This window comes from Dasypus novemcinctus, chromosome 10, assembly GCF_030445035.2.
Source record: "Dasypus novemcinctus isolate mDasNov1 chromosome 10, mDasNov1.1.hap2, whole genome shotgun sequence".
NCBI lineage: Eukaryota > Metazoa > Chordata > Mammalia > Cingulata > Dasypodidae > Dasypus > Dasypus novemcinctus.
In genome coordinates this window covers 7,237,608-7,264,297 of record NC_080682.1, presented here as the reverse complement: position 1 = coordinate 7,264,297, position 26,690 = coordinate 7,237,608, and the positions used below count along the sequence as shown (strand labels likewise).

Below are 26,690 nucleotides of genomic sequence, written 5' to 3'. Positions count from 1 at the left end.
CCCGCCCCCGGCCCCTCCTTCCCTTTCCGGGCCCGCAGGAGGGACCCGCGCGGGGCCCGAGGCGCCCCCTGCAGGCCGCGGGCGGCGCTGCAGCCGGGCCGCCCCGCGCGAGCCCCCCAGCCCGGCTGAGGCCACGGCGCTCACCCCCACGGGCTGCTCCCGGGCCGCGCCCCCCGCCCGCCGCCGGCGCGCGCCGCTCGGGCCGGTTACCATGGCAGCGGGAGGCGAGGGGCGCGCGGGCCCGAGGCCCCGCCCCGGCCGGCGTGGCCCCGCCCCCAGACCCGCCCCCGGCCCCTCCCGCGCCGCGGCCGCCGCTCTCGCCGCCCGGGCCGCGGTGGGTGCAGCTCAGGCTGGGGGGGAGACGAGGGGGCCGCCCCCGCCCGCCCGGGATGCGGCGCTGAGGCCCAGCATGGCGGGTCCGGGCCCCACCTTCCCGCTGCACCGGCTCGTCTGGGCGAACCGGCACCGCGAGCTGGAGGCCGCGCTGCACAGCCGCCAGGTGAGGCCCCGCCGGGGCACCCGCGGGCCCGCGCCCAAGCCGGGGACCCCCGCAGGCCGCCGCCCCTGCGCGGCTCCGCGGCTGCCTCCCGGCGCCCCCTCCCCGGCCCCATCGGAGGCGCAGGGCACCTGCCCGGCGTGCCCGAGCTGCTGGCCCCGCCGCCTGGGCCTTGCCCTACTCGCCGACCCCCCTCACGAGGCATCAAGCCCCCGACCTCGCGTCACCCCCCCCACCCCCGGTCCAGGGTGAGAACCAGTACCCCGGCCCTGGTCCCCAGACGGGGCCAAACTCCCGGCATCCCGCGCCAGCCACTCTGCACGGGCCAGGCCCCGCCAGGCCCCCAGCCCCACCCCTCCCGCCGGCGCCACCCCGGCCATCCTCTGCCATCCCCCTGGCCTGTCTGCCCTCCGTATTAACTTCAGTGACCCCCAGCGCTGTGCAGTCCAGGTGGCCCTCATGCCATGTGCTGAGTGTCCCATCTCCCCCAGCACGACATTGAAGAGGAGGATCCCCGGGGCCGGACCCCCCTGGAGCTGGCCGTGTCCCTGGGGAACCTGGAGTCCGTGCGAGTCCTCCTCCAGCACAATGCCGATGTGGGCAAAGAGAGCCGCCAGGGCTGGGCAGGTACAGGGAGGGCAGAGGGGCTGCCCCCAGGCTGGCAGCAGGGCAGCTGGGTGGGGGGTGGACAGCCAGAGGGACCTCCTCGAGCCTGTGCCCCCCAGTCCTGCAGGAGGCGGTCAGCACCGGAGACCCCGAGATGGTGCAGCTGGTGCTCCAGTATCGGGACTACCAGCGGGCCACGCAACGGCTGGCTGGCATTCCAGAACTGCTCAACAAACTCCGCCAGGTGCACCAGGGCCCAGAGGCGTGGCCGATGAATGGGGCAGGGGGCCCGTGCCGGGGGCTGTGACAGATGCATGGGGGCCCCCGTGGTCAGTGCCCAGGCAGTGCGGTGAGGGCCAGCGCTCTTGACCCCATATCCCAGCGTCTCGGGGGAAAGGCCTGTGTGGCGGAGGCCGGGCCCTTTAGAAGGAAAGGCTTTGCATTGAGGGGTCCCTGGGGCCTGAAAAGCCACCAGTGCCAGCAGAGCTTGAGGCCCTGGGCCTCCTGGTCCACGCAGACTCCCTGGAAGGGGTGGTCCAGGTCAACTCAGCACTGCCCCCCACCCTTCCTGCTGGGGCCCTCAGGCCTCATCACTCGCAGTCCTTCTCCACGTGGTCCGCCTGGACAGGGCGTGAATGGGGTAGGGTGTCGCCGGGCTGTGGTGGGACATCAGGACCTGCTGCAGGTCTGGACTCCCCAAAAGAGGACCATGGACAGGGGGCGTCCCTGGCCCACCGCCGGCACCCTAACAGGGGGGTCTGACCTGTCACAGGCCCCTGACTTTTACGTGGAGATGAAGTGGGAGTTCACCAGCTGGGGTGAGTGAGGGTCGCTGAGCTGTGGGAGGCTTGGGATGGGCCCCAGGGAAGAACCCCCGTGACCTCGGCACCCCCTACAGTGCCTCTCGTGTCCAAGATGTGCCCGAGCGATGTGTACCGCGTGTGGAAGCGCGGCGAGAACCTGCGGGTGGACACCAGCCTCCTGGGCTTTGAGCACATGACCTGGCAGCGCGGCCGCCGGAGCTTCATCTTCAAGGGCCAGCGTGCGTCCAGCGGCCTCCCTGTGCCCCTGGGGGGGGCGGGGGGCGCACCTCTCACGCTGGCGCCAGCCATTGCCCCAGCGGCTTGCCAGGTCCATACCACCCTGTCTCCCGCTTTCCAGACTGAGGAAACAGGGTGGGGATGGAGGGAAGCCACAGGCGGCCCTGCTGGCGAGGGCCCCGCTCTGATTTGGTCCCCTCCCTCCCTCTCCCCCCTTGGCTGGCAGAGGCGGGGGCCCTGGTGATGGAGGTGGACCACGACCGGCAGGTGGTGCACACGGAGACGCTGGGGCTGGCCCTGCACGAGCCCGACACGTTGCTGGCCGCCATGCGGCCCAGCGAGGAGCATGTGGCCAGCCGCCTCACCTCCCCCATCGTCTCCACCCACCTGGACACTCGCAACGTGGCCTTTGAGAGGTCAGCCGGGGCCTGGCCACGCGGCGGGTGGGCCAAGGGGAAGGGGTGGGAGCCACCGACGATGTGGGAAGGCCTGTCCTCGAGGCTGCTGGGTCAGGCCTCTGGGGGGCTGAGAGCCGCCCCAGGGGCGGCTGAGATGGGAGGGGTCACCGCGGCCCCAGGGTCTCCCCCAGACTGCCCTGGGTGGGCGGGACTCCCGTGGCAACTGCCAGCAACCAGGTACCTGTGTATCCCAGCAGCTCTTTTCCTGGGGGTGGGGTTACGCAGGGAAGCCCAGTTTCTCAATTTTTGACCTCAGGTTTTCCCATTAAAAGCAAGGATTTAGGCTGCGGTGAAGGGCCGGTGGCCCCGCCTGGGTGCTGTTTGCACCAGTGCTTGGCTTCTCGTCAGCAATGTTTGTGGGTCGCCTGAGCACACAACCTTCTAGTTAGAGTGAGTTCTTGGAAAACACATACCTCCACTTCCAGTAAAGGAAAACGTTTTAATGAGACATAACTCATATACCATGCAGTTCACCCCCTGAGAATGTATAACTCAATGCTTTTAACATATTCTGATGAGTGCAGCCATCACCACCGTTGATTTTAGAACAGTTTCATCTCCTCAGAAAGAAACCCTGTACCCTTTATCTGTCATCCCCCTTTCCCCCACCCCCCACCCCCCTCGCCTGCCCGGAAGCCCTCAGCAAACACTAATCTACGTTCTGTCTTGGTAGATCTCCTTTTTCTGGACTTTCATGTGAATAGAATCATATAATAGGTGGCATTTTGAGACTGGTTTCTTTCACGTAGCATAATATTTTCAAGGTTCATCCAAGTTGTAGCATGTGTCATTCCTTTTTTTTTTTTCTTGGAGTGTTTTTTTTTTAAAGATTTATTTTTTATTTATTTCTTTCCCCTTTCCTCCTCCCCAGTTGTCTGCTCTCTGTGTCCATTCACTGTGTGTTCTTCTCTGTCCGTTTGTATTCTTGTCAGCAGCACCAGGAATCTGTGTATCTTTTTGTTGTGTCATCTTGCTGTGTCAGCTCTCCATGTGTGCGGCGCTACTCCTGGGCAGGCTGCACTTGTTTCGCGCTGGGCAGCTCTCCTTACGGGGCACACTCCTTGTGCTTGGGGCTCCCCTACACGGGGGACGCCCCTGCATGGCGCGGCACTCCTTGCACGCATCAACACTGCACATAGGCCAGCTCCACACATGGATCAAAGAGGCCCGGGGTTTGAATCATGGACCTCCCATGTGGTAGGCGGATACTCTATCCGTTGAGCCAAATCTGCTTCCCAGTAAATGTTTTTATTAGAGAAGTTGTGGGTCTATAGAAAAATAATGCGCAAAATACAGAGTTCCCAAATATCCCTTCCCTCACATTATTAGCACCCTGCATTAGTGTGGTACATTGTGACAGTTGAAGAAAGAATGTATTGTAGCTGTGCTGTCAACCATAGTCCACGGTTTACACTGGGAATCACTGTGGTATTCAGTGCTAAGGCTTTTGTTGTTGTTTCTGCTAGTAACATATCTAGAACTTCAAATTTCTCTTTTAAAGCACATTCAAATATATAATTCAGTGCTATTAATTACATTCAAAATGTGCTACATCAGCACCATCGATTATCAAAACTGTTACATAAATTATTTTTATCACATTTTAAAAAATCTTTTGAAGTTTATATTTATACATGAGTATGCATAAACAGTAAGTGTGCGGTAAACAAACTTAACAAAACAAGCATGCAAAACATTATGCTGTGCTTTCATACATCACCTTACCACCAATACCTTGCATTGTTGTGAAGCATTTGTCACAAATTATAAAAGAGCATCATCAAAATAGTACTAGTAACAATAGTCCTTATCTTAAAATTGGTGCATTTTTTTCCCACAACCCTCCGTATTTTTTTTTTGTATGTAAACCAGTTTATCTAAAGTGTACCATCAGTGGCATTTGGTATAATCACTGAGTTGTGCATTCATCCCTTCAGTCAATATTCGAGCATTTTCATTGTTCAAAAAAAAAAGAAAACAACAACAAAAAACATACCTCCATCATACCCATATGTTAGCACTACTAGTTATAAATCCTGTGATGTGCCGTCACTATTTCTATTCATCTCCAAACATTTCCAAACAACTTTTTACCAATTCTGCACAGACTAAACCTCAGCTTTCCATTCTCTAACCATGCTCTCTTCCCTGGTGACTTACAGTCTAGCTATTAATTCCATGAGTTTCCTCATTATGTTTTGTTCAGAATAGCAAAATCACAATATTTGTCCTTTTGTGCCTGGCTTGCACTCAGCATATCCTCCAGGTTCATCCATGTTGTCATATGCATCACAACTTCGTTTCTTCTTACAGATGCATAATATTCCATCGTGTATCTACTAGTTTGTTTACTTATTCGTCAGCTGATGACAACTGGGTTGTTTCCATCTTTTGGCAGTCGTGAATAATGCCGCTCTGAACATCGGCGTGCAGGTGTCTGTTGGTGTCGCTGCTCTCAGGTCTTCTGAGTATAGATGCAGTTGTGGTATTGCCAGGTCACATGGTAGATCTATATCTAACTTCCTTAGGAACCACCAAACAGTCCTCCACAGTGGCTGTACCATTATACATTCCCACCAAGAGTGAGTAAGTGTTCCTGTCTCTCCACATCCTCTCCAACACTTGTAGTTTTCTGTTTGAATTGTGGCCATTCTAGTAAGTGTAAAATGATATCTCAGAGAGCTTTGATTTGCATTTCCCTAATAGCCAGTGATGTTGAACATTTTTTTCATGTATTTTTTTGCCATTTGTATTTCTTCTTTATAAAAATGTCTATTCAGGACTTCTGCTCATTTAAAAAATCTGGTCATTTGTCTTTTTATTGTTGAGATGTAGGAACTCTTTATATATCTTGGATATTAGACCCTTGTGAAATGTATGATTTCCAAATATTTTCTCCCATTGTGTAGTCTGCCTTTTTACCCTCTTCACAGAGTCCTTTGAGGTGCTAAAGTGTTTAATTTTGAGGAGGTCCCATCTATATTTTCTTCTTTGCTCACGCTTTAGGTGTAAGGTTTAAGAGACCACTGCCTATCACAAGGTCTTGTAGATATTTCCCTACATTATCTTCTAGGAGTTTTATGGTCCTGGCTTTTCTGTTTAGGTCTTTGATCAATTTTGAGTTGATTCTTGTTTAGGGAGTGATATTGGGGTCCTCTCATTCTTTTGGTTATGGATAGCTGGTTCTTCCAGCACCCTTTTTTTCCCTTAAAGATTAATTTATTTATTTATTTCTCTCCGTTTCCCCCCCCGCCGCCGTTGTCTGCTCTCTGTGTTCACTTGCTGCTCCCTCTTCCTTGTCCGCTTCTGTTGTCAGCAGCACGGGAATCTGCGTTTCCCTTTGTCACATCATCTTGCTACGTCAGCTCTCTGTGTGTGCGGCACACCATTCCTGGGCAGGTTGCACTTTCTTTCCCACTGGGCGGCTCTCCCCACCGGGCGCAATCCTTGTGCATGGGGCTCCCCCACGCAGGGGACACCCCTGCATGGCAGGACACTCCTTGCGTGCATCAGCACTGCGCATGGGCCAGCTGCACACGGGTCAAGGAGGCCCGGGGTTTGAACCGTGGACCTCCCATGTGGTAGACGGATGCCCTAACCACTGGGCCAAGTCTGCTGCCCCAGCACCCTTTTTTGAAGAGACTGTTCGGTCCCAGAAAAGTGGACTTGGTAGGCTCATCAAAAATCAGCTGACCATAGAGGTGAGGGTCTATTTCTGCCTCTCAATCCAATTCCATCAATCAATGTATCTATCTTTATGCCAATAATGTGCTGGGTTTTTTTTATGAGTTTCCTCAGTTGTTTTTTTTTTTTAAGACTTATTTTTTATTTATCTCTCTCCCCTTCCCCCCCTCCCCGAGTTGTCTGCTCTCTGTGTCCATTCGCTGTGTGTTCTTCTGTGACCGCTTCTATCCTTAATCAGTGGCACTAGGAATCTGTGTTTCTTTTTGTTGTGTCATCTTGTGTCAGCTCTCCGTGTGTGCGCGCCATTCCTGGGCAGGCTGCACTTTCTTTCGTGCTGGGCGGCTCTCCTTATGGGGCGCACTCCTTGCATGTGGGGCTCCCCTACGCGGGGGACACCCCTGCGCGGCAGGGCACACCTTGCATGCATCAGCACTGCGCATGGGCCAGCTCCACTCGGGTCAAGGAGGCCCCGGGTTTGAACCATGGACCTCCCATGTGGTAGGCGGACACCCTATCCATTGGGCCAAGTCCGCTTCCCAACATGCTGTTTTGACCACAGTAGCTTTATAATACATTTCAAGGACAGGAAGCCTGAGTACTGACTTCACTCTTCTTTTTTAGGGTGTTTGGCTTTTTGGGACCCTTTCGCTTCCAAATAAATTTGGTAATTGACTTTTCTATTTCTGTAAAGTTGGCTGTTTAATTGGGATTGTGTTGAATCTAAAAATCAGTTCGGGTAGAATTGACATCTTCACAGTGTCTTCCAGTCCATGAACATGGAATGTCATTCCCTTTGTTTAGGTCTTCTTTGATTTCTTTTAGCAGTGTTGTGTAGTTTTCTGAATACAGATCCTTTATATTCCTAGTTAAATTAATTACTAGATATTTGGATCTTTTTATTGCTATTGTAAATGGAATGTTTTTCCTGATTTCATCCTCAGCTTACGCATCATTAGTATATTAGTATATAGTATATATGCATTGATATTGTATCCTGCCACTTTGTTGAACTAATTTATTAGTTCTAATAGCTTTGTAGTAGATAGTTTGGAATTAAAATATAAGATCATGTCATCTGCAAATAGTGAGAGTTTTACTTCCTCTTTTCCAATTTGGATGTTTTTTTATTTCTTTTTCTTGTGTACTTGCTCTAGCTAGAACTTCTTGCACAATGTTGACTAACAATATTGACAGTGGGCATGCTTGTCTTTTTCCTTATCTTAGAGGGAAAGCTTTCAACCTCTCCCTGGTTGAGTACGATGTTGGCCGTGGGATTTTCATATATGCCCTTTATTATGTTGAGGAACTTTCCTTCTATAACTATCTTTCAAAGTGTTTTTATCAAGGTAGGATGCTGGATTTTGTCAAATGCCTTTTCTGCATCACGCAAGATGATCATGTGAATTCTTCCAGCAATTTGTTAGTGTGGTGTATTATGTTAATAAATTTTCTTATGTGGAACCACCCTTACTTGATTATGGTGTATAATTCCTTTTTTAAAATTAATTATTTTTTTATTTTAAAAAAAGTTTTAGATTACATAAATGTTACATCAAAAACCTAAGGGATTCCATATACCCTCCCCTTCCCCCTCCCACCTATAATTTTTATAATATGCTATTGGATTCGATTTGCAAGTATTTTTTTGAGAATTTTTTGCATCTATGTTCTTTAGAGAGATTGGTCTGTAATTTTCCTTTCTTGCATTAACTGTATCTGGTTTAGTACTAGGGTGCTGTTGGCTTCATAAAATAAGTTGGGTAATTGTCCCTCCTTTTCAATTTTTTGGAAGAGTTTAAACAGGATTGGTGTTAATTCTTGAAATGCTTGGTAGAATTTATTTGTCATCTAAAGATCAGATAGTGTTTTATGTATTGCAAACAGACAAGATCCTTGCCCTCAAGAAGCTCACAAATTATTTATTCACAAATTACCTTTCATCCCTGAGCCCCGTGCAGCCCTCAGGCCTTAACTGCTTCTGGGGCTCCCAGCTGCGGGAGAACTTTTCTGTAGGTGGCAGTCCCAGGCTTCTCTTCCTGCGATCTTCCTTCTTGAACTACGGAGAATGTTCCTCAAAGAGGAGGCAGTTTCAACTCTTTGCTTCTGCACCTCGCCTACATCTTACTAGTATGCCCAGACTGACGTGTGCCACTGACTCGTCGGGACTCCACCCCTTGTGGCTGTTTAGGAACAGGATATCCTAACATCTCCCTTGGGGAAAGACAGGGCTCTCAGGACTATTGAACAATAAACTATGTTTGTTGATTGATTTTTTTAGTACACACTTGCCCTCAAATTAACCTTTGGATGTAGAGTCTAGACATGAAGAAATACAAAGTGGTGCATAAAGTTGGACTCCACTATCATCATTTCTATTATGTCAACAAATTTGACAGTTGAATCAGATCTTTATCAACAAATGACTTTCATTTATTTCCTGCACGTACTATTGAGGAGTCTGATATAACTATGGCATAGCAACACATAATTCAATGTATTTTTATATAGGAAAATAAATTTATAAGTACTGGGGAAGATAAAAATTTGATAATAATTTGATTACTTACAGACCTCTGCATATTTAGATCAGGAAACATCTCGATTCTAGAGAGTATTTTATGTCTCAGTTCCTAGCCTGTGGGTAATATCATTAATGACATTATTTCTTTTACCTTTTTATTAAAGTTTATCATTCATACATGAACATCCAGAAACAATAAGTGCATAGTGTAAGTTGTGAACTTACAAAACAAAAAGGCATATCATCATATAGGGCTCCCATATATTACCTCACCACCAACACCTTGCATTGTTGTGAAACAATTTTTACAAACTATGGAAGAGTATTGTCAAAACATTCCTACTAACTCTAGCCAGTATCTTACATTTAGTGTATTTTCCCCCCAACCCACCCAGTTAATGACACCCTGTATTAGTATTTTACGCTTGTTATAGTTCATGAGAGAATGTTCTCGCATTTGTTCGGTTAACCACAGTCCATCTTCGACCACAGGATTCACCGTGTTATACAGTCGCATGCATGTACAATCCCTTCAAAGTGTACAGTCAGTGGCTCTCATATTCATCACAGAGTTATGCTGTCATCACCTCAATCAATTTTAGAATATTTTCATTACTCCAAAGGGAAAAATTCCATATCCCCTTATCTCCCCATTTTTGTTCCTTTGAAATCATAGAATAATCTGCTCTGCCATTGCTGCAAAAATATTACAGTGTTACTGTTAACTGTCATTCTAAGTTACGGTAGTTGTATTTTTCTCATGTATTACCATATACTTAACAATTTATAAAGGAGAGCTTTCTTTTTTTTTTAACTTTTTTAAAAAGATTTATTTTATTTATTTCTCTCCTCTTCCCTGCTGTTGTCTGTTCTCTGTGTCCATTCGCTGTGTGTTCTTCTGCATCCACTTGCATTGTCAGGTGGCACTGGGAAGCTGTGTCTCTTTTGTTGTTGTTGTGTCATCTTGAGTCAGCTCTCCGTGTGTTCGGCACCACTCCTAGGTGGGCTTATGCTTTTTTGTCACATGGGGTGGCTCTCCTTGCAGGGCACACTCTTCGTGCATGGGGCTCCCCTATGCGGGGGCGCCCCTGCATGGCATGGCACTCCTTGCGCACAGCAGCACTGCACGTGGTCCAGCTCCACATGGGTCAGGACAGCCTGGGTATCGAACCCTGGACCCTCCCTATGGTAGGTAGACTATCAGTTGAGCCATGTCGGCTTCCCAAAGAACATTCTTCTATTTATACTATTAACCACAATATTCATCCACCACCCAAATCACTAAGTTATATACAGTCTCTACATTATTCTCTAGCCTCCTTTCAATTGAAATATTACATCCACCAACTATACTTTTCAGCCACAATCACATTTATAAATGAGCAGTGTTATTTTGTTATTTCTTATTTTTTGTTTGCTTTAGGACTGGTTTGCTATTCTTTTTCTAGTTTCTCCAGTTAGGTCTTTGATTTTAGATCTTTAAAAATAATTTTTTTTGAGATACCGGAGCTGGGGATTGAACCTTGTACATGGGAAGCCGGCCCTCAACCAGTGAACTACACTGACTCTTTTTTTTCCATTTAGGCCTTCAGGGCTATAAATTTCCCTCTCAGCCCTGCCTTTGCTGTATCCCCTAAGTTTTAATAAGTTGTGTTCTCATTTTCATTTGTCTCAAGGTATCTACTCATTTCTCATACAGGCTCTTCTTTGACTCACTGAGCGTGTTGTTTGGCCTCTATATATCTGCAAAATTTCCCCTGTTCTACCTAATACTGATTTCTAGCTTCATTCCATTATGATGAGGGCAGGTGCTTTGTATGATTTCAATCTTCTTAAATTTATTGAGAGCTATTTTGTGGCCCAAATGTGGTTTATCCTGGAGGAAGATCCATGAGCACTTGAGAAGAACATATAACCTGCTGATTTTGGGGTGCAATGTTCCGTATATATCTATCAGGTCCAGCTTATTTATCATATTGTTCAGATTCTCTGTTTCCTTGTTGGTCTTCTGTCTAGTTGTTCTATCTATTTATGTGCGTGGCATGTTGAAATCTCCAACTAATACTGTAGAGATGTCTATTTCTCCATTCAGTTTTGCCAGAGTTTGCCTGCTGTATTTTGGAGCATCCTGGTTACATGCATAGATGATTGTTAATCCTTCCTGGTAGATTGTACCTTTTATTAATATATAACAGTCCTCTGCATCTCTTATCATTTTCTTGCATTTAAAGTCTGTTTTGTCTAACACCAGTATAGTTACTCCTGTTCTCTTTTGCTTACTCTTTGTATGAAATATCTTTTTCCAACCTTTCAGGCTATTTGCATCCTCGGGTCTCAGGTGAGTCTCCTGTAGATAGCATACGGCTGCTCATGTTTTCTTAGCCGTTCTGTCAGTCTTTTTTTTTTCCTCTGTTGTCTGCTCTCTGTGTCCATTAGCTGAGTGTTCTTCTGTGTCTGCTTGTATTCTTGTCAACGGCATAGGAATCTGTTTCTCTTTTTTTTTGTTGCGTCATCTTGCTGCATCAGCTCTCCGTGTGTGCGGTGCCACTCCTGGTCAGGCTGCACTTTTTTCACACTGGGTGGCTCTTCTTACGGGGCACACTCCTTGTGCATGGGGCTCCTTTACACGGGGGACACCCCTGCATGGCATGGCACTCCTTTCGCGCATCAGCACTGTGAATGGGCCAGCTCATCACGTGGGTCAGGAGACCTGGGTTTGAACCTTGGACCTCCCATGTGGTAGGTGGACGCCCTATCTGTTGGGCCAAATCCGCTTCCCAGCCTGTGTCTTTTGATTGGGGAGTTTATTCCTTTAACATTCAGTATTATCACTGTAAAGATATTACTTCAACCATTTTATCCTTTGGCTTTCATATGTCATATCTTATTTTTGTTTGTCTTTTTACCCTTTGGTTACCCTTTCTGATAGTCTTGACTTCTACACTCTCCTCCAAACCTCTCTCCCTTGTCTTTACTTTCCTGGCTGCAGATCTCCCTTTAGTGTTTCCTGCAGAGCTGGATTCTTGTTTACAAACTCTCTTAGTTTCTGTTTATCTGTGAATATTTTAAGCTCACTGTCATATTTGAAGGACAATTTTGCTGGGTAAGAATTCTTGGCTGACAGTTTTTCTCTTTCAGTACCTTAATTATATGATACCACTGCTTTCGTGCCTCCATGGTTTCTGAAGAGAAATCTGCACTCACTAAGTCTTACTGGACATTCCTTGTATGTGATGTTTTGCTTCTTCCTTACTGCTTTCAGAATTTTCTCTTTATCTCTGGCATTTGGCATTCTGAACATTACGTGTCTTGGGGTAGGTCTATTTGGATTTTTTTCTAACTGGAGTAGATAGTGCTTCCTGGACACATATATTCATGTCTTTCATGAGAGCTGGGAAATTTTCAGTCATTATTTCCTCAAATACTCTTTCAGCCCCCTTTCCCTTCTCCTCTCCTTCTGGAGTTGCCATAACATGTATGTTCGTATGTTTTGTTCTGTCATTCAAGTCTCTGAGCCCCTGCTCAAGTTTTTCCATTATTTTCTGTGTTCTTCTCTCTTTTCAATTTCAACTACGCTGTGCTCTATGTACCTAATTCTTTCTTCCATGATTTCAAATCAGCTGTTGTATACCTGTATTGTACTTTTATGTTTTTGGGTTTTTTTGTAGGAAGTACTGGGGATTAAACCCAGGACCTCCTATGTGAGAAGCAGGTGCTCAACCCCTGGGACACACCTGCTTATCTCTTTGTATTTTTAATCTCATTTATTGTGTCTCTCATTCCCATAAGCTCTGTTATTTTCATTTTTTTCCTCTTTATTTTTTATTTTATTTACTTTTTAAAAGAAGCTTTAGATTATATAAATGTTACATTGAAGATACAGGGAATTCCCACATACTTCACCCCTCCCTTCCCCCACTTTTCCCTACCAGTCACATCCTTCATTAGTGAGGTACATTTGTGACAGTTGATAACATATATTGAAGTATTGCTACTAACCATGGTCTATAGTTTACAATATGGTTTACATTTTTTACTGCACAATTTTATAGGTTTTGACAAAATTTATAAAGGCCTGTACCTGTCGTTGCAATGTCATTCAGAACAATTTCAATGTCCCCAAAATGCCCCATGTTACACCTATTCTTTCTTATCCCTCTTCTTAAAACCTCTGGTGACCACTGTCTTTATGATAGTGCTACAAGTTCTTCCGTTCCTAGAATAATAATAAGTCTACTTGAGTCCATAGTTGCATTCCCCCCTTATGTTTTTTCATTACTCAGTCTTGAGGATTTGGGGATGGTGAGGCCCACTCTGCTGCTAATTGAGAGGGGACTCTTTTTTTTCTCTCCAAGGTTTCACATTTTTCTTTGTGCTCGCCTAGTGTCTTCTTAATATCATTTACTTCTTTAGCCATGTTGTCCTTCAGTTCCATGACTTGATTAGGAGATTTATATGAACGTCACTGATTAGTTGTTTCAAATCCTGTGTCTTTTCTGGAGCTTTGATTTGTTCCCATATCTTCCTTTTTCTTAGTATGGCTTGTAATTTTTTGTTAATGTCTAGGCATCTGATACTGGTGCTAAGTTTACTCTGATGTTCTGTTTCTCTTTCTTGCCTAGGGATTTACTGTTAATTAGCTGTGTACTACCGCTGTTTTTTTTGAAGATTTATTTTTTATTTATTTCTCCCCCCTACCCCCATTCTCCCCATTGCCTGCTCTCTGTGTCCATTCGCTGTGTGTTTTTTGTGTCTGCTTGTATTCTCAGGCGGCTCCAGGAACTGATCCTGGGACATTCTGGAGTGGGAGAGAGTCAATTACTCTCTTGCGCCACCTCACCTCCCTGTTCTGCTATGTCTTCTTATTTTTTCTCCTCTGTCTCTTGTTGCATCATCTTGCTGCGCCAGCTCTCTGCATCGACCGGCACTTCTGCACGGGGTGGCTTTCCCATGCTGGGCGGCATTTCCACACAGGGCAGCACTCCTGTGTGGGGCTGCATTCCCACATCAGCCAGCTTGCCCCCAGCAGGAGGCCCTGGGCATCTAACCCTGGACCTCCTATATGGTAGACGGGAGCCCAATTGGTTGAGCCACATCTGTTTCCCTACAACTGTTGTTTTGTTTTGTTTTTTAATATCCCTGCCCCTTTTGCTTACTGTCTGCTCTTTGTATCCATTCGCTGCGTGCTCTTCTGTGTTTTCACTTGTTCCCTTTTTATTGTTGTGTTACCTTGCTGAGTCAGCTCTCCATGGCACTTGCAGCCAGCGGCTCTCCGTGATGTGCAGGCGAGCCTGCCTTCACAAGGAGGCCCCAGGACGCGAACCCAGGCCTCCCATGTGGTAGCAGGAGCCCAACTGATTGAGTCACAGCCGCTTCTCTACCACTGTCTTTTGATTCTTGGTTCAACTGTGTTCTAGATATTTAAGATTACCCATGTAATTGCTCAAACCAGGGCTAAGGAGCCAGTAATGGGGTGCAGGCCAGTTTCCAAGAGCCTTGGAGAGGGGGACGATAAACTCACCTGAATGCCTTTTATTTTTTAATTTATTTTTCTTGCACTTTTCTAGTCTGCCAACAGTTGGTGTTCTTTGGCAGACCACTCAGCTCAAAACCCAGAATTTAGGGGGGAATAGATTCACCGAAACCCCACTCAGGTGGGCAATACAGAAGCAATAATCTCAGGACTGGCCAGGCCTCCCAGTCTTTCTCAAAGGCTGTTCTCCCTTGGCAGGCTGCACCCTCCCTCCCTTTGTGTCCTCAGCAAGCAACCAGCCCAGGGCGGTAGGGAGTGTGTTTGGGGAGGCAGGTTATCTTTAGTTCCCTGATGGCTCTCAGGGAAACAATGTCGTGGCCCCACCCAGCCTGGAAGTGTAGGACTCCTCCAATGCAGCAGACCAAGTTTGCTGGCTAAAATCTGAATTTATTATAGGCTGTGTCCCACCGTCTCCCCTCCCTTGGAGAAGGGGACCCCTGCTACTCCCTCAGTCCACAGCTTCCTGCTAGGGTGACCCCCTGTGGTTTGCTCTGCAAGTGGGGGATGGGCACCAGAAATTGCTGCTGCAGCTTTACTCACAGGATTTTTCCAACCAGCCAACACTCTTTTCCTTCACCCCTCTCTCTTCTGCGTGGTGTGTCAGCCTTCCCCTGGTGTCCTAAGCCATGGAATAGTTTTCCAGACAGTCTCTGCCTGTTCTCTAGCTATTTTTCTGGAAGAGAAGTGAGCCCTCTGCCTCTCTAATCCTCCATCTTCCTGGAATTCCAGTACTTCATTTGTTTTAATGACTGAGTAATATTCTGTCATATAGATATACCAGTTTCCATTTATCCATTCATTGGGTGATAGACTTCGGGTTGTTTCTACCTTTTGGCTATTGTGAATAGTGCTGCTATGAACATTTGGATGTATTTGTTTGAACACCAGTTTTCAATCTTTGGGGTACATAGCTAGGAGTAGAATTGTGAGGTCATTGGTAACTATGTTTAATTCGTTGAAGAATTACCAGACTGTTTTCCGAAGTGGCTGCACCATTTTATACTCCTATCAGCAATGTATGAGGGTTCTGATTTCTCTACATCCTTGACAACACTTGTTATTACCCGGCTGTATGATTATAGCCATCATGTGGGTGTGATGTAAGATCTCATTATGGTTTTGATTTGCATTTCCCTTGACTAATGATGTTGAACATCTTTTCATTTATTAATTGGCCATTTGCATATCTTCCTTGGGTTTTTTGTCTGTTATTATTGAGTTGTCAGAGTTCTTTATATATTCTGGAGACCAGACCCCCATGAGATCTAAAATTTGCAAATGTTTTCTCTCTTCCTGTGAGTTGTCTTTTCACTTTTTAAAAAATATTTATTTCTTTTTATTTATTTCTCTCCCCTTCCCCGCCCCCCTCCCCCCCAGTTGTCTGCTCTCTGTGTCCATTTGCTGCGTGTTCTTCTGTGCCCGCCAATATTCTTGTCAGCAGCACCCGGAATCTGTGTCTCTTTTTGTTGCATCATCTTGCCGCGTCAGCTCTCCATGTGTGTGGCCCCACTCCTGGGCAGGCTGTACTTTTTTCTTGCTGGGTGGCTCTCTTTACGGGGCACACTCCTTGCGCATGGGGCTTCCCTACACGGGGGACACGCCTGCATGGCACAGCACTCCTTGTGTGCATCAGCACTGCGTGTGGGCCAGCTCACCACACAGGTCAGGAGGCCCTGGGTTTGAACCCTGGACCTCCCCATGTGGTAGGCGGATTCCCTATCCATTGGGCCAAATCCACTTCCTTCTTTTCACTTTCTTGATGGTATCCTTTGAACACAAAATTTTCTCATGCTGATGAAGTCCAATTAATCTATTTCTTTTATTGTTCATACTTTTGGTGTCATATCTGAGAATCCTTTGCCAAATTCTAGGTCATGAAAATTTATCCCTATGTTTTTTCCTAAGCACTTTATTATTTTAGCTGTTACATTTAGGTCTTCAATCCATTTCGAGTGAATTTTTGTATATGGTGTGAGGTAGGATTTCAACTTCATTCTTTTGCATGTGGCTATCTAATTGTCCCAGCACCATATGTTGAAAAGTCTATTCTTTCCTCATTGGATGGTCTTGGCACTCTTGTCAAAAATCAGTTGCAAAAAAAACAAAACACAATTGCCCATTGGTGTATGGGTTTATTACTAGACTCTTGATTGTTCTGTTCATCTATATATCCGTCCTTGTGCCAATACCACACTGTGTTAATTACTGTAGCTTTCACATAATGTTTTGAAATCAGGAAGTGTGCATCCTCCTACTTTATTCTTCTTTTTCAGGATTGTTATGGCTATCTTGATCCCCTGCAATTCCATATGAATTTTAGAATCAGTTGTCAGTTTGTACAAAAAAGCCAGCTGGAATTCTTACAGGGATTGCATTGAATCTTTACATCATTTTGGGGAGTATTGCCATCTTAATATTAAGTCTGTTGGTTAATGAACATGGAATGTATTTCCATTTATTTAAATCTTCTTTAGTTTCTTTCAACAATGGTTTGTAGTTATCAGAGTAAAAGTTTTGCTGTTCTTTTGTTAAGCTTACTTGTAAATATTTTATTCTTTTCTGATGCTATTGTGAATGGAATTGTTTTCTTAATTTCATTTTTGAATTGTTTGCTGCAAGTATATAATGATACAATTGACTTTTGCATATTGATCTTGTATCCTGCTACATTACTGAAGTGGTTTGTTAGTTTTTTAGTGGATTCCTTCTGATTTTTTGTATGCAGTCATACCTCAGAGATATTGCACGTTTGGTTCCAGACCACTACAATAAAAAGCATATTGCAATAATGCGAGTCATCCCAATTTTTTGGTTTCCCAGTGTACGTAAGAGTTATGTTTACACTACACTGTAGTCTCTTTAAGTGTGCAGTAGCATTATGTCTAAAAAAACAATGTACATACCTTAATTAAAATGTGACACAGAGACACATTTTCCAGCATGCTATTCGGAAAATGGTGCCGATAATCTTGCTCAACACAGGGTTGCCACAAACCTGTAGTTTGTAAAAAATACAATATATGGGAAGTGCAATAAAGCTATGTCATCTGCAGATAGAGATAGTTTTACTTCCTTCTTTCCAATCTGCTTGCCTTTTTCTTTTTCTTTTCTTTTTTTCTTTTTTGTCAAATTGCCCTGGCTAGAACATCCAGTACAATGTTGAATAGAGATAGTGAGAGCAGACATCCTTGTTTTATTTTTGATCTTAGGGAAAAAGCATCCTGTTTTTCACCATTAAATATGATGTTAGCTGTGTTTTCATAGAAGGGTTACGTTCACCTCTATTCCAAGTCTGTTGAATATTTTTATCATGAAAGGGTGTTGGATTTTGTCAGTTGCTTTTTCTATATCTATTGAGATGATCATGTGATTTTTATTTTTTATTCTATTAATCTGATAAACTATATCATTGATTTTCAGATGTTGCACAACCTTGTATTCCTGGGATAAATCCCAGTTGGTCATGGAGTATAGTTGTGTTTATGTATTGCTAAATTCAGTTTGCCAGTATTTTGTTGAGGAATTTTCGCTTCCATAATCATAAGAGATATTGGTCTATAGTTTTCTTTTCTTGTGATGTCTTTGTCTAGTTTTGGTATCTGAGTAATACTGGCCTCACAGAATGAGTTAGGAAGTGCTTTTTACTCTTCTGCTTTTTGGGAGAGTTTGTGAAAAATTAGTAGAAATTCTTCTTTATATCCCTGGATCTAAGGTGAGTTGTTTGTAAGCAGCATGCGGATGGCTCATGTTTTTCTAATCCATTCTATCAGTCTGTATCTTTTGATTGGGAAGTTTAATCCATTCACATTCAATGATATTAATGAAAATGCACTATTTACTGCCACCATTTTATTTTTTGGTTTTCCTATGTCATATCGTATTTTTGTCCGTCTTGTTACTCTTTTGGTTATCCTTTCTGCTATTCTTTCTTCTATCCTCTCTTCAAACCTCTCTCTCCCATCTTTTTATTTCATGTTACAAGGCTTCCTTTAGTATTTCCTGCAAAGGTGGATTCTTTTTTGCAAACTCTTTTAGTTTCTGTTTGTTGGTGAATATTTTATACTCATCTTCATATTTGAAGGACAATTTTGCTGGATAAAGAATTCTTGGCTGGCAGTTTTTCTCTTTCAGTATCCTAATTGTATCATACCACTGTCTTCTCCCCTCCATGGTTTCTGAAGAGAAAGTCATGCTCAGTCTTACCGAGTGTCCCTTGTACATGATGGTTTAATTCTCCCTTGCTGCTCTAAGAATTTTCTCTTTATTTTTGATATTTGACATTCTGAGTAGTATGTGTCTTGGAGTGGGTCTATTCAGATTTATTCTGATTGGGGTATAATGCGCTTCTTGTACATGAAGGTTCATTTTTTTTGGTGAGAACTGGGAAATTTTCAGCTATTATTTCTTCAAATATTCTTTTTGTCTCTTTTCCCTTCTTTTCTCCTTCTGGAACTCCCATGACACATATATTGTTGTGATTCATGTTGTTATTCAGCTTGATGAGCCCCTGCTCAATTTTTTCCATTCTTTTCTCCGTTCTTTGCTTTCTTCACTTTCAGCTGTTCTATCTTCTGTATCACTTATTCTTTCTTCTATCATTCCAAGTCTGCTGTTGTATGCCTCTAATGTGTTTTTTTTTTTTAAGATTTATTTATTTATTTCTCCCTCCCTCCCTCATTGTTTTTGTGCTTGCTGTCTGCTTTCGGTGCCCATTCTCTGTGTGTTCTTCTGTGTCTGCTTGTCTTCTCTTTAGGCGGCACTCGGAACTGATCTTGGGAACTTCTGGAGTGGGAGAGAGGCACTCAGTCTCTTATGCCACCTCATCCTGGTCTGCTGTGTCTCTTAATGTCTTTCCTCTGTGTCTCTTTTTGTTGCGTCATCTTGCTGTGCCAGCACTCCACACGGGCCAGCACTCTGTGTGGGCCAGCACTCAGCATGGGCCAACTCTCCTCAGGCCAGTTTGCCATGCAGGCCATCTTGCCTTCACCAGGAGGTCCCAGGAATCGAACCCTGGACCTCCTATATGGCAATGTGAGCCCAACTGCTTGAGCTACATCTGCTTCCCTCTAATATGTTTTTGATCTCACCTATTGTGTCTTTCATTCCCATGAGCTCTGTTACTTTTCTGTTCAGGATTTCCAATTCTTCTTTGCCCTCACTCAATGTCTTCTTTTTTTTAAAAAAAAGATTTATTTTTTTATTTATTTCTCTCCCTCCCCCCCCCACCCCAGGTGTCTGTTCTCTGTGTCCATTTGCTGTGTGTTCTTTGTGTCCACTTCTATTCTTATCAGCAGCACTGGGAATTTGTGTCTCTCTTTGTTGTGTCATCTTGCTGCATCAGTTCTCCATGTATGCAGTGCCACTCCTGGGCAGGCTGAACTTTCTTTCGCACTGGGCGGCTCTCCTTGCAGGGCGCGCTCCTTGCACATGGGGCTCCCCTGCGTGGCATGGCACTCCTTGTACGCATCAGCACTGCATATGGGCCTGCTCCACACAGGTCAAGGAGGCCTGGGGTTTGAACTGCGGACCTTCCATGTGGTAGGAGGACGCCCTATCCATTGGGCCAAGTTCGCTTCCCCTCAGTGTCTTCTTGATGTCTTTTATCTCTTTAACCATATTGCCTTTCAACTCATTAATTTGATCTTGGAAACGTGTGTGCATCTTGATGACTAATTCTCTTAAATCCTGTGTCTCTTCTAGGGCTTTGATATATTCCTTTTCTTCTGCCATGTCTTCTATTTTCTTAGTGTGACTGTAATTTTTTGCTTATGTCTAGGCATCTGATTAGGATGTGGTTTACTCAGATGCTCAATTTCTTTCTCTTTTGTAGGGATTTAGTGGCAGGAGGCTGTGTGTTACCACTGCTCTTTGATTTTTGGCTCGGCCTGGATTGTTAGGATTTTCCCTGCTAGTTGCTCAAAACTGTGCACTGCACCTAGGAATTTGTGGTAGACCCGCTTCCTAGGGCCTTGGGGAGGGAGGCTATAGAGGTAGGAAAAAGCGTCTCCTATTCATTCTTATTTTCTCACATGCACGTCCTTGGCGTGCCAGCAGATGGCGCTTGTTGGCAGCTCTCAGTTCGATGCCTGGTGGGAGTGTATTTGTTGTTGCACAGACCAAATCAATGGGATAGAGCTTCTGTCTGGATGCTAGGAGCCTTGTAATTCAAACTTTCTCTGAGACAGTTCTCCAGCCTTCTCTGGCAGCTCCCTCCCTTTTCCTGGCTAGGAAATATTTTCATTCCCCTCAGAATCCTCAACCATCAGTTCAGGTTAGTAGAGAAGGAGATGGGGAGGGTTCTATATCTTCAGCCCTTGCAGGCTCCAAAGGCAAACAATTGCACAGCCCAGCCTGCCTGGAAGGGCTCCTGGGACACAGCAGACCAAATATGTGGGTCAGAAGCTTAGTCAGCCTTAGGCTGTGTCCCTCTCTCTCGCCTTTCCTGGGGCGGTGGATCCCTGGAGCCCCCTTTGTAGCCGCAGGCCCAGAGGCCTGAGAATTCTAAAGTGTCTTTAGTGTGTGTGGGGGGGTGCCAGCAGCAGCAGCCACTGGTTTCAACTCACAGTTCTGTCATCACGATTTCCCTCCTTTGTTCCTCTCTCCTCTGGGAGGTGCAACCTTCACCTGGTGTCCTAAACCCTAGAAGATCTTTTTCTAGGTTGTTTCACCCTGTCCTCTAGCTATTTTTCTGCAGGAAGAGAGAATCCCATGTCTTTCTAGTCTGCCATCTTCCTAGAAGTCTGAATTCTTCTTTAAATGTTTAGTAGGATTCAGCAATGAAGCCACCCGGGCGTGGGCCTTTCTTTGTGGGTACTTTATTTGTTTTTAGTAGACCAGTTATAGGTTTACAGAAAAAAATCACGTGGGCAATTTTTTTATCCCCCGCCCCGCTTGCTGCTTGCTTGCTGTCTGCTCTCTGTGTCCATTCACTCCGCTTTCCTCTGTGTCTGCTTGTCTCCCTTTGTTGCGTCTTCTTGCTGTGCCAGCTCTCAAGAGGCGCATTGCTAATTCAACCTCTTCATTTGTTATATGTCTGTTAAGATGATCTATTTCTTCTTGAGTAAGTTTCAATATTTTTTGTCTTTCTAGGAATTTATCCAATTTGTTGGCATACAGTTATCCATAGTACTCCTTATAGTTCTTTCTTTCTGTAAAGTCAATAATAATATCCCGTCTGTCATTTGTTATTCTAATAATTTGAGTCTTCTCTTTTTCTTGGTCAATCTAGCTGAAGGTTTGAAATTTTGTTGATCTTTTCAAAGAACCAGCTATGGTTTCATTGATTTTCTCTATTTTTTTCTAGTCTCTATTTCATTAATTTTCACTCTAATCTTTATTTTTTCCTTCTGCTTGCTGTAGGTTTAGTTTGCTCTTCTTTTTCCAGTGTCTCAAGGTGGAAGGTGGTTATTGATTTGAGATCTGTCTTATTTCTTGATATAGGCATAAAGCTTTAAATTTCTTTTAAGCACCACTTTAGCTGTATCCCATAGTTTTTTGTTTGTTTTTTGAGGTATGGGGCTGGGGATTGAACCCAGGACCTTGTATGTGGGAAGCTGGTGCTCAACCACTGAGCTACACTGGTTCCCTGATCCCATAGTTTTGGTATGCTATCTTTTCATTTTCATTAATCTCAAAGAATTTTCTGATTTCCTTTCTGATTTCTTCTTTGACCCATTGATTATTTAGAAGTGTATTGTTTAACTTCCACATATTTATCAGTTTCCTTTTTTTTTTCCCCCCTGTAATTGCTTTCTAATTTCATTCCATTGTGGTTGGAGAACATACTCTGTATTATTTTTATTCTTCTAAATTTTCTGCGGTTAGCTCTATGGCCTAGCGTGTGATCTGTCCTGAATACTGCCCCCTGTGCACTTGAGAAGAACGTGCATTCCGTTGTGTTGGGTCGAGTGTCCTTTGGGTGGCTGTTAGGTTGGGTGCAAGTTCTTTGTTTCCTTGTTGTTAATTATCCAAAGGGGGATATTGAATTTTGATATTGATATTGAATTTTCCAACTATTACTGAATCAAACGTGCTTCTATTTTTAACTTTAATTTTATTATGGAAAATTTCAAACATATATGAAAGAAGAAATAATAATAGGGGTAATAACATGTACCCATCACCCAACCTCAAATTTATCAACATTTTACCCATCTTGTTTAATCTATTGTCTCTCAACTTTTTCCTGTCTTCTTTTTTTTTCCGGAGTATTTTAAAACACGTTCCAGGTATCATATCATTTCAACAGTAACTGCATATGACTCCATCTGATAAGGACAGTTTTCAAACCAGCCCTGACGCCATAACAACGGCAATGATAGTTCCTCAGTCCCTTCTAATCCTCAGTCCTTGTGCAAATGTCCCAGCTCTCCAGGCACCTCTTCAAGGCCTCTGTGTTTGTCAGAGTGGGCAGTGCCCCCAGGAGAGGGGCAGTCAAGAAAGGCTAATTGGAGGGGGTGAGGGCGCTTTGGAAGGGAAGGCTTTGGCCAGGGTGCCAGGTGGTGGAGCCTCATGCGCTCCCGTTTGATCTGTTTCAGGAACAAATGTGGCATCTGGGGCTGGCGGTCCGAGAAGATGGAAACCGTGAGCGGCTACGAGGCCAAGGCAGGAGAGGCCAGTGGTGGGGGTCTCGGGACGAGAGATGGGGCTCGGGGACTCAGCTGCTTCTCCACGTCCACCCTAGAGTGCAGGGGCGGCGTAGCTGTCCAGCCCTGGAGACCCTGGGAGTCTGGGGGAACTCAGCGCCTGAGTGCCCAGCCCCTGCTGAGCATGTAGGGGTCACCCACAGCAGGGCCCCCACCCAGGGTACCGGGTGAGAGCGAGGGGCTGCATCTCCTCCTGGTGGCTCCCTGGGGTTCAGGCCTGCCCCCCTCCTCTGTCGTGGGGAGCCAGGACTCATCCTTCCCTGGGGACCAGAGGATACAGTGCTGGGCCAGAGAGGCTCTGAGCCCCAGCTCCCCCGTGTGCCCTGCCCCCTAGGTGTACAGTGCCACCAACGTGGAGCTGGTGACACGCACGCGCACGGAGCACCTCTCGGATCAGGACAAGTCGAGGAGCAAAGGTAAACCCAGGTGCGCCTGCCTGCTGCCCGGTCACCCGTGCGATGGGGTCACCCGGGGCTGGGGCAGGGGCCGGGTCCCAGGACCAGCCGGGGGCCTCCCCGTTCCCGTTGGCCCCTTTCCCGTCTGGCAGGAGGCTCCCAGGCGCATCCCGGCTCCCGGGAACTCTCGTGAGAGGAGGGTGGTGGCAGGAGGCAGGAGGCAGTCTGGGAAAAGTGGCCCAAAGTCCCCTCACGAGCCCCCACCCCTCCTCAAGGGGGAAGACGCCATTCCAGTCCTTTCTCGGCATGGCCCAGCAACACTCCTCCCACAACGGGGTGAGCGAGGCTGGGCTGGCAGGGGGCCGGGCCGGGCAGGGGGCCAGGCTGGGGCCGGGAGCTGGGCAGAGGGCCAGGCAGGGGCCGGGCCGGGCAGGGAGCCAGGCTGGGGCCGGGAGCTGGGCAGAGGGCCAGGCAGGGGCCGGGCCGGGCTGGGGTCAGGCCGGGCGGGGAGCCGGGCTGGGCTGGGCCAGGCAGACGCCATCCTGAGCACTAAGCCTGTCCTGGGGCCCACCCAGGCCCCCGTGCAGCCGGCCGCCAGCCCCACCAACCCCACAGCCATTTCCCCCGACGAGTACTTCAACCCCGACTTCAGCCTGGAGTCACGCAACATCGGGCGCCCCATCGAGATGTCCAGCAAAGTGCAGAGGTGAGCTCCGGGTGCCAGCCGGGGCCTGCCCTGAGGGACAGGGCCTGCCCTGGCCCTCCAAGCCCTGGCAGACTCCTGTCACCCAGGGGCCAGCCCGCCCAGGCACCTGCACACACAGCTGGCTTCTTCTAGACTCCTTTAGAGGGCAGGAGCCTCGCCTGGTTCATCCATGGTCCCAGCCCGCAGCATGCATTTGGTGTGGAACCAGCTGCTGTTTCCTTGTGAATGGATGAACGGATGGATGGATGGATAGATGGATGGATGGATGAGTGAGTGAGCAGCAGCCCCATGTATGGCTTGCAGTTCAATTTAAGGAGCACCTGCTCCGGGCCGGCATCAGACCAGCTTGGCCGCCACCTGGCTGTGCAACCGAGCATTCCTTCTCCCCTGCGTCTAGCGTCCTCCTCAATAAAGCGGAAATATTCATACTCGCCCGCTGGCCTCACCCGGGCACACCATCATGAGGGTCTAATTAGTGGGTATAGGTGGTAATGATGACGTCACAACCACGTGTCCAGAGCATCCCATGGCCAAGCAGTGCCCTGACCGCTTCACTTGGGTCATCTCAGGAGCCTGGCAGCGGAGCTGGGATTGCAGCCTGGGCTGTGCTGGACTAGAAGTGCTTGGCCAGGTGTGAGTGCTGGACCTGGTGGGCTAGGGAAGAGAGAAGCTCCCAGCAGGCACCTGCCCTCCAGCTGGCTGAGAGGACTGGCACAAAACCCTCATGGGCCGCTGTCTGGGACCAGGGTGTGGGGGCAGCTCCTGCCGTCCGGGCGGAAGGACACAAGCTCCTGGGGTGGCGGCAGGGGACAGCTGAGGGACAGGAGAGACCAGGCAGGACAGGCAGGGTCTGGGCAGGTGGAGACAGGGCGGGCTTTAGCCAAGGGGCTGCGGCTCCTGGACCCACATCCCGCGGTCGACTGGGCAGGTTCAAGGCTACACTGTGGCTGAGCGAGGAGCACCCGCTCTCCCTGGGCGCCCAGGTGACACCCATCATCGACCTCATGGCCATCAGCAATGCCCACTTCGCCAAGCTGCGGGACTTCATCACCTTGCGCCTCCCACCCGGCTTCCCGGTCAAGATCGGTGAGGGGGGCATGGGGCAGGAGGGCAGAGGCCCTGGGCAGTGCCAGCGGGCAGACGGCTGTGTCTGTTTTCCCGGGGTCATGCAAGGGGCGGGCCGGGGTGGGGGGCGGCTCAGGCCTGGCGTCTCCCCGCAGAGATCCCGCTTTTCCACGTGCTCAACGCCCGCATCACCTTCAGCAACCTGTGCGGCCGCGACGAGCCCCTGAGCTCGGTGTGGGTGCCGGCGCCCGGCGCTGCCTTCCCAGCGGCAGGTACCGCGGCGGGACGGGGCGGGAGGGGGCGGGCGGCCGCGGGGCCCTCTGGGCCCCCGAGCCCGGGGACCGAGCACGGCCCCTGGTGCCGCCTGCCCAGGCAGCCCCGTCCCGTGCGAGGTGGACCCCGCGGTGTTCGAGGTGCCCGAGGGCTACAGCGTGCTGGGCGCCGAGCGCAGCGAGCCCCTCCGCGACGAGGACGACGACCTGCTGCAGTTCGCCATCCGCCAGAGCCTGCTGGAGGCGGGCACCGAGGCCGAGCAGGTGGGGTGCGGGTGGACGGGCGGGCCGGCCCCCGCGGCCGCGGGCGGAGGTGACAGCGCCGGGCTCTGGCCGCCGGCAGGTGACGGTCTGGGAAGCCCTGAGCAACGCCCGGCCTGGCGCCCACCTTCCCCCGCAGCCCGAGGCCTATGAGGAGCAGCTTCAGCTGGAGCGGTGAGGCCCCCCGAGGAGCTGCGGGGCCGCCCCAAGTCCCCTCTGCCGTCCCTGCCGGTGTGGGGGAGGGGAGCAGGGAGGTGCTGGGCCCGGGACCCACCTCCCACCGGAGTGGGGACTCTTCCCCCAGTCTGTTCCCGCCTCCAGCCGGGTCCCCGTCCTTGTCCTCCAAAGCCCTGTCCCCTGTCCTTTGGCTGGGCCGGGCACCCGGGCCACCTGCCCCCTCTTCAGGGCTCACGTTCTGCTCCCCCCTCGCTTGCAAGGGCCCTCCAGGAGAGCCTGCGGCTGTCCACAGAGCCCCGGGACGTGGGGTCCCCTCACCGGACGCCCCCGTCCCCCGCACCGCCCAGCTTTGAGGAGCAGCTTCGCCTGGCCCTGGAGTTGTCCTCGCGGGAGCAGGAGGAGCGGGGAGCGGCGCGGGCAGCAGGAGGAGGAAGACTTACAGCGGATCCTGCGGCTGTCGCTCACGGAGCACTGAGCCCCACCCGGGCCTCGGAGCCCCCCGGGTCCGGGGGCCTGGGCCTGGCACTGCCCTCCGGCTTTTGTAATTTATTTATTTATAAACTGTCCGCTTCGGGGCTTGGGGCCTGGAGCCTGGAGCCTTGGGGGTGGGCCTGCGGCTAAGAAGGAAATAAAGACGTGTCAGCAGCGGGCTTGCTCTGCTCAGTGGGTGCGGGTGGGAGGCGCCGTGGGCAAGGACCTGGGACCTGGCTTGGAATCCTGGCTCCCTGGCCCCACAAGATGGCCGTGGCCCACTTGGCCCCAGTGTCTTCAGCTGTAAAGTGAGAAGACTACCACCCACCCAACACCCAGGGCCTGAGCCTTCTGGAGGAG

General features: G+C 48.4%; 1 protein-coding gene across 1 annotated transcript; it reads left to right on the top strand.

The window, feature by feature from the left end:
- Positions 1 to 304: 304 nt before the first annotated feature.
- ANKRD13D (ankyrin repeat domain 13D) lies at positions 305 to 26,504 on the top strand. The gene is given in 16 exon segments (XM_058305110.2): positions 305 to 499; positions 988 to 1,123; positions 1,222 to 1,346; positions 1,875 to 1,920; positions 2,001 to 2,144; positions 2,369 to 2,558; positions 22,876 to 22,942; positions 23,318 to 23,409; positions 23,654 to 23,714; positions 23,954 to 24,084; positions 25,013 to 25,170; positions 25,305 to 25,421; positions 25,522 to 25,685; positions 25,765 to 25,856; positions 26,120 to 26,264; positions 26,266 to 26,504. Coding segments are annotated over 16 exon segments (1,827 nt in total). The 5' UTR covers positions 305 to 409; the 3' UTR covers positions 26,335 to 26,504.
- The last annotated feature ends 186 nt before the right edge of the window (positions 26,505 to 26,690 follow it).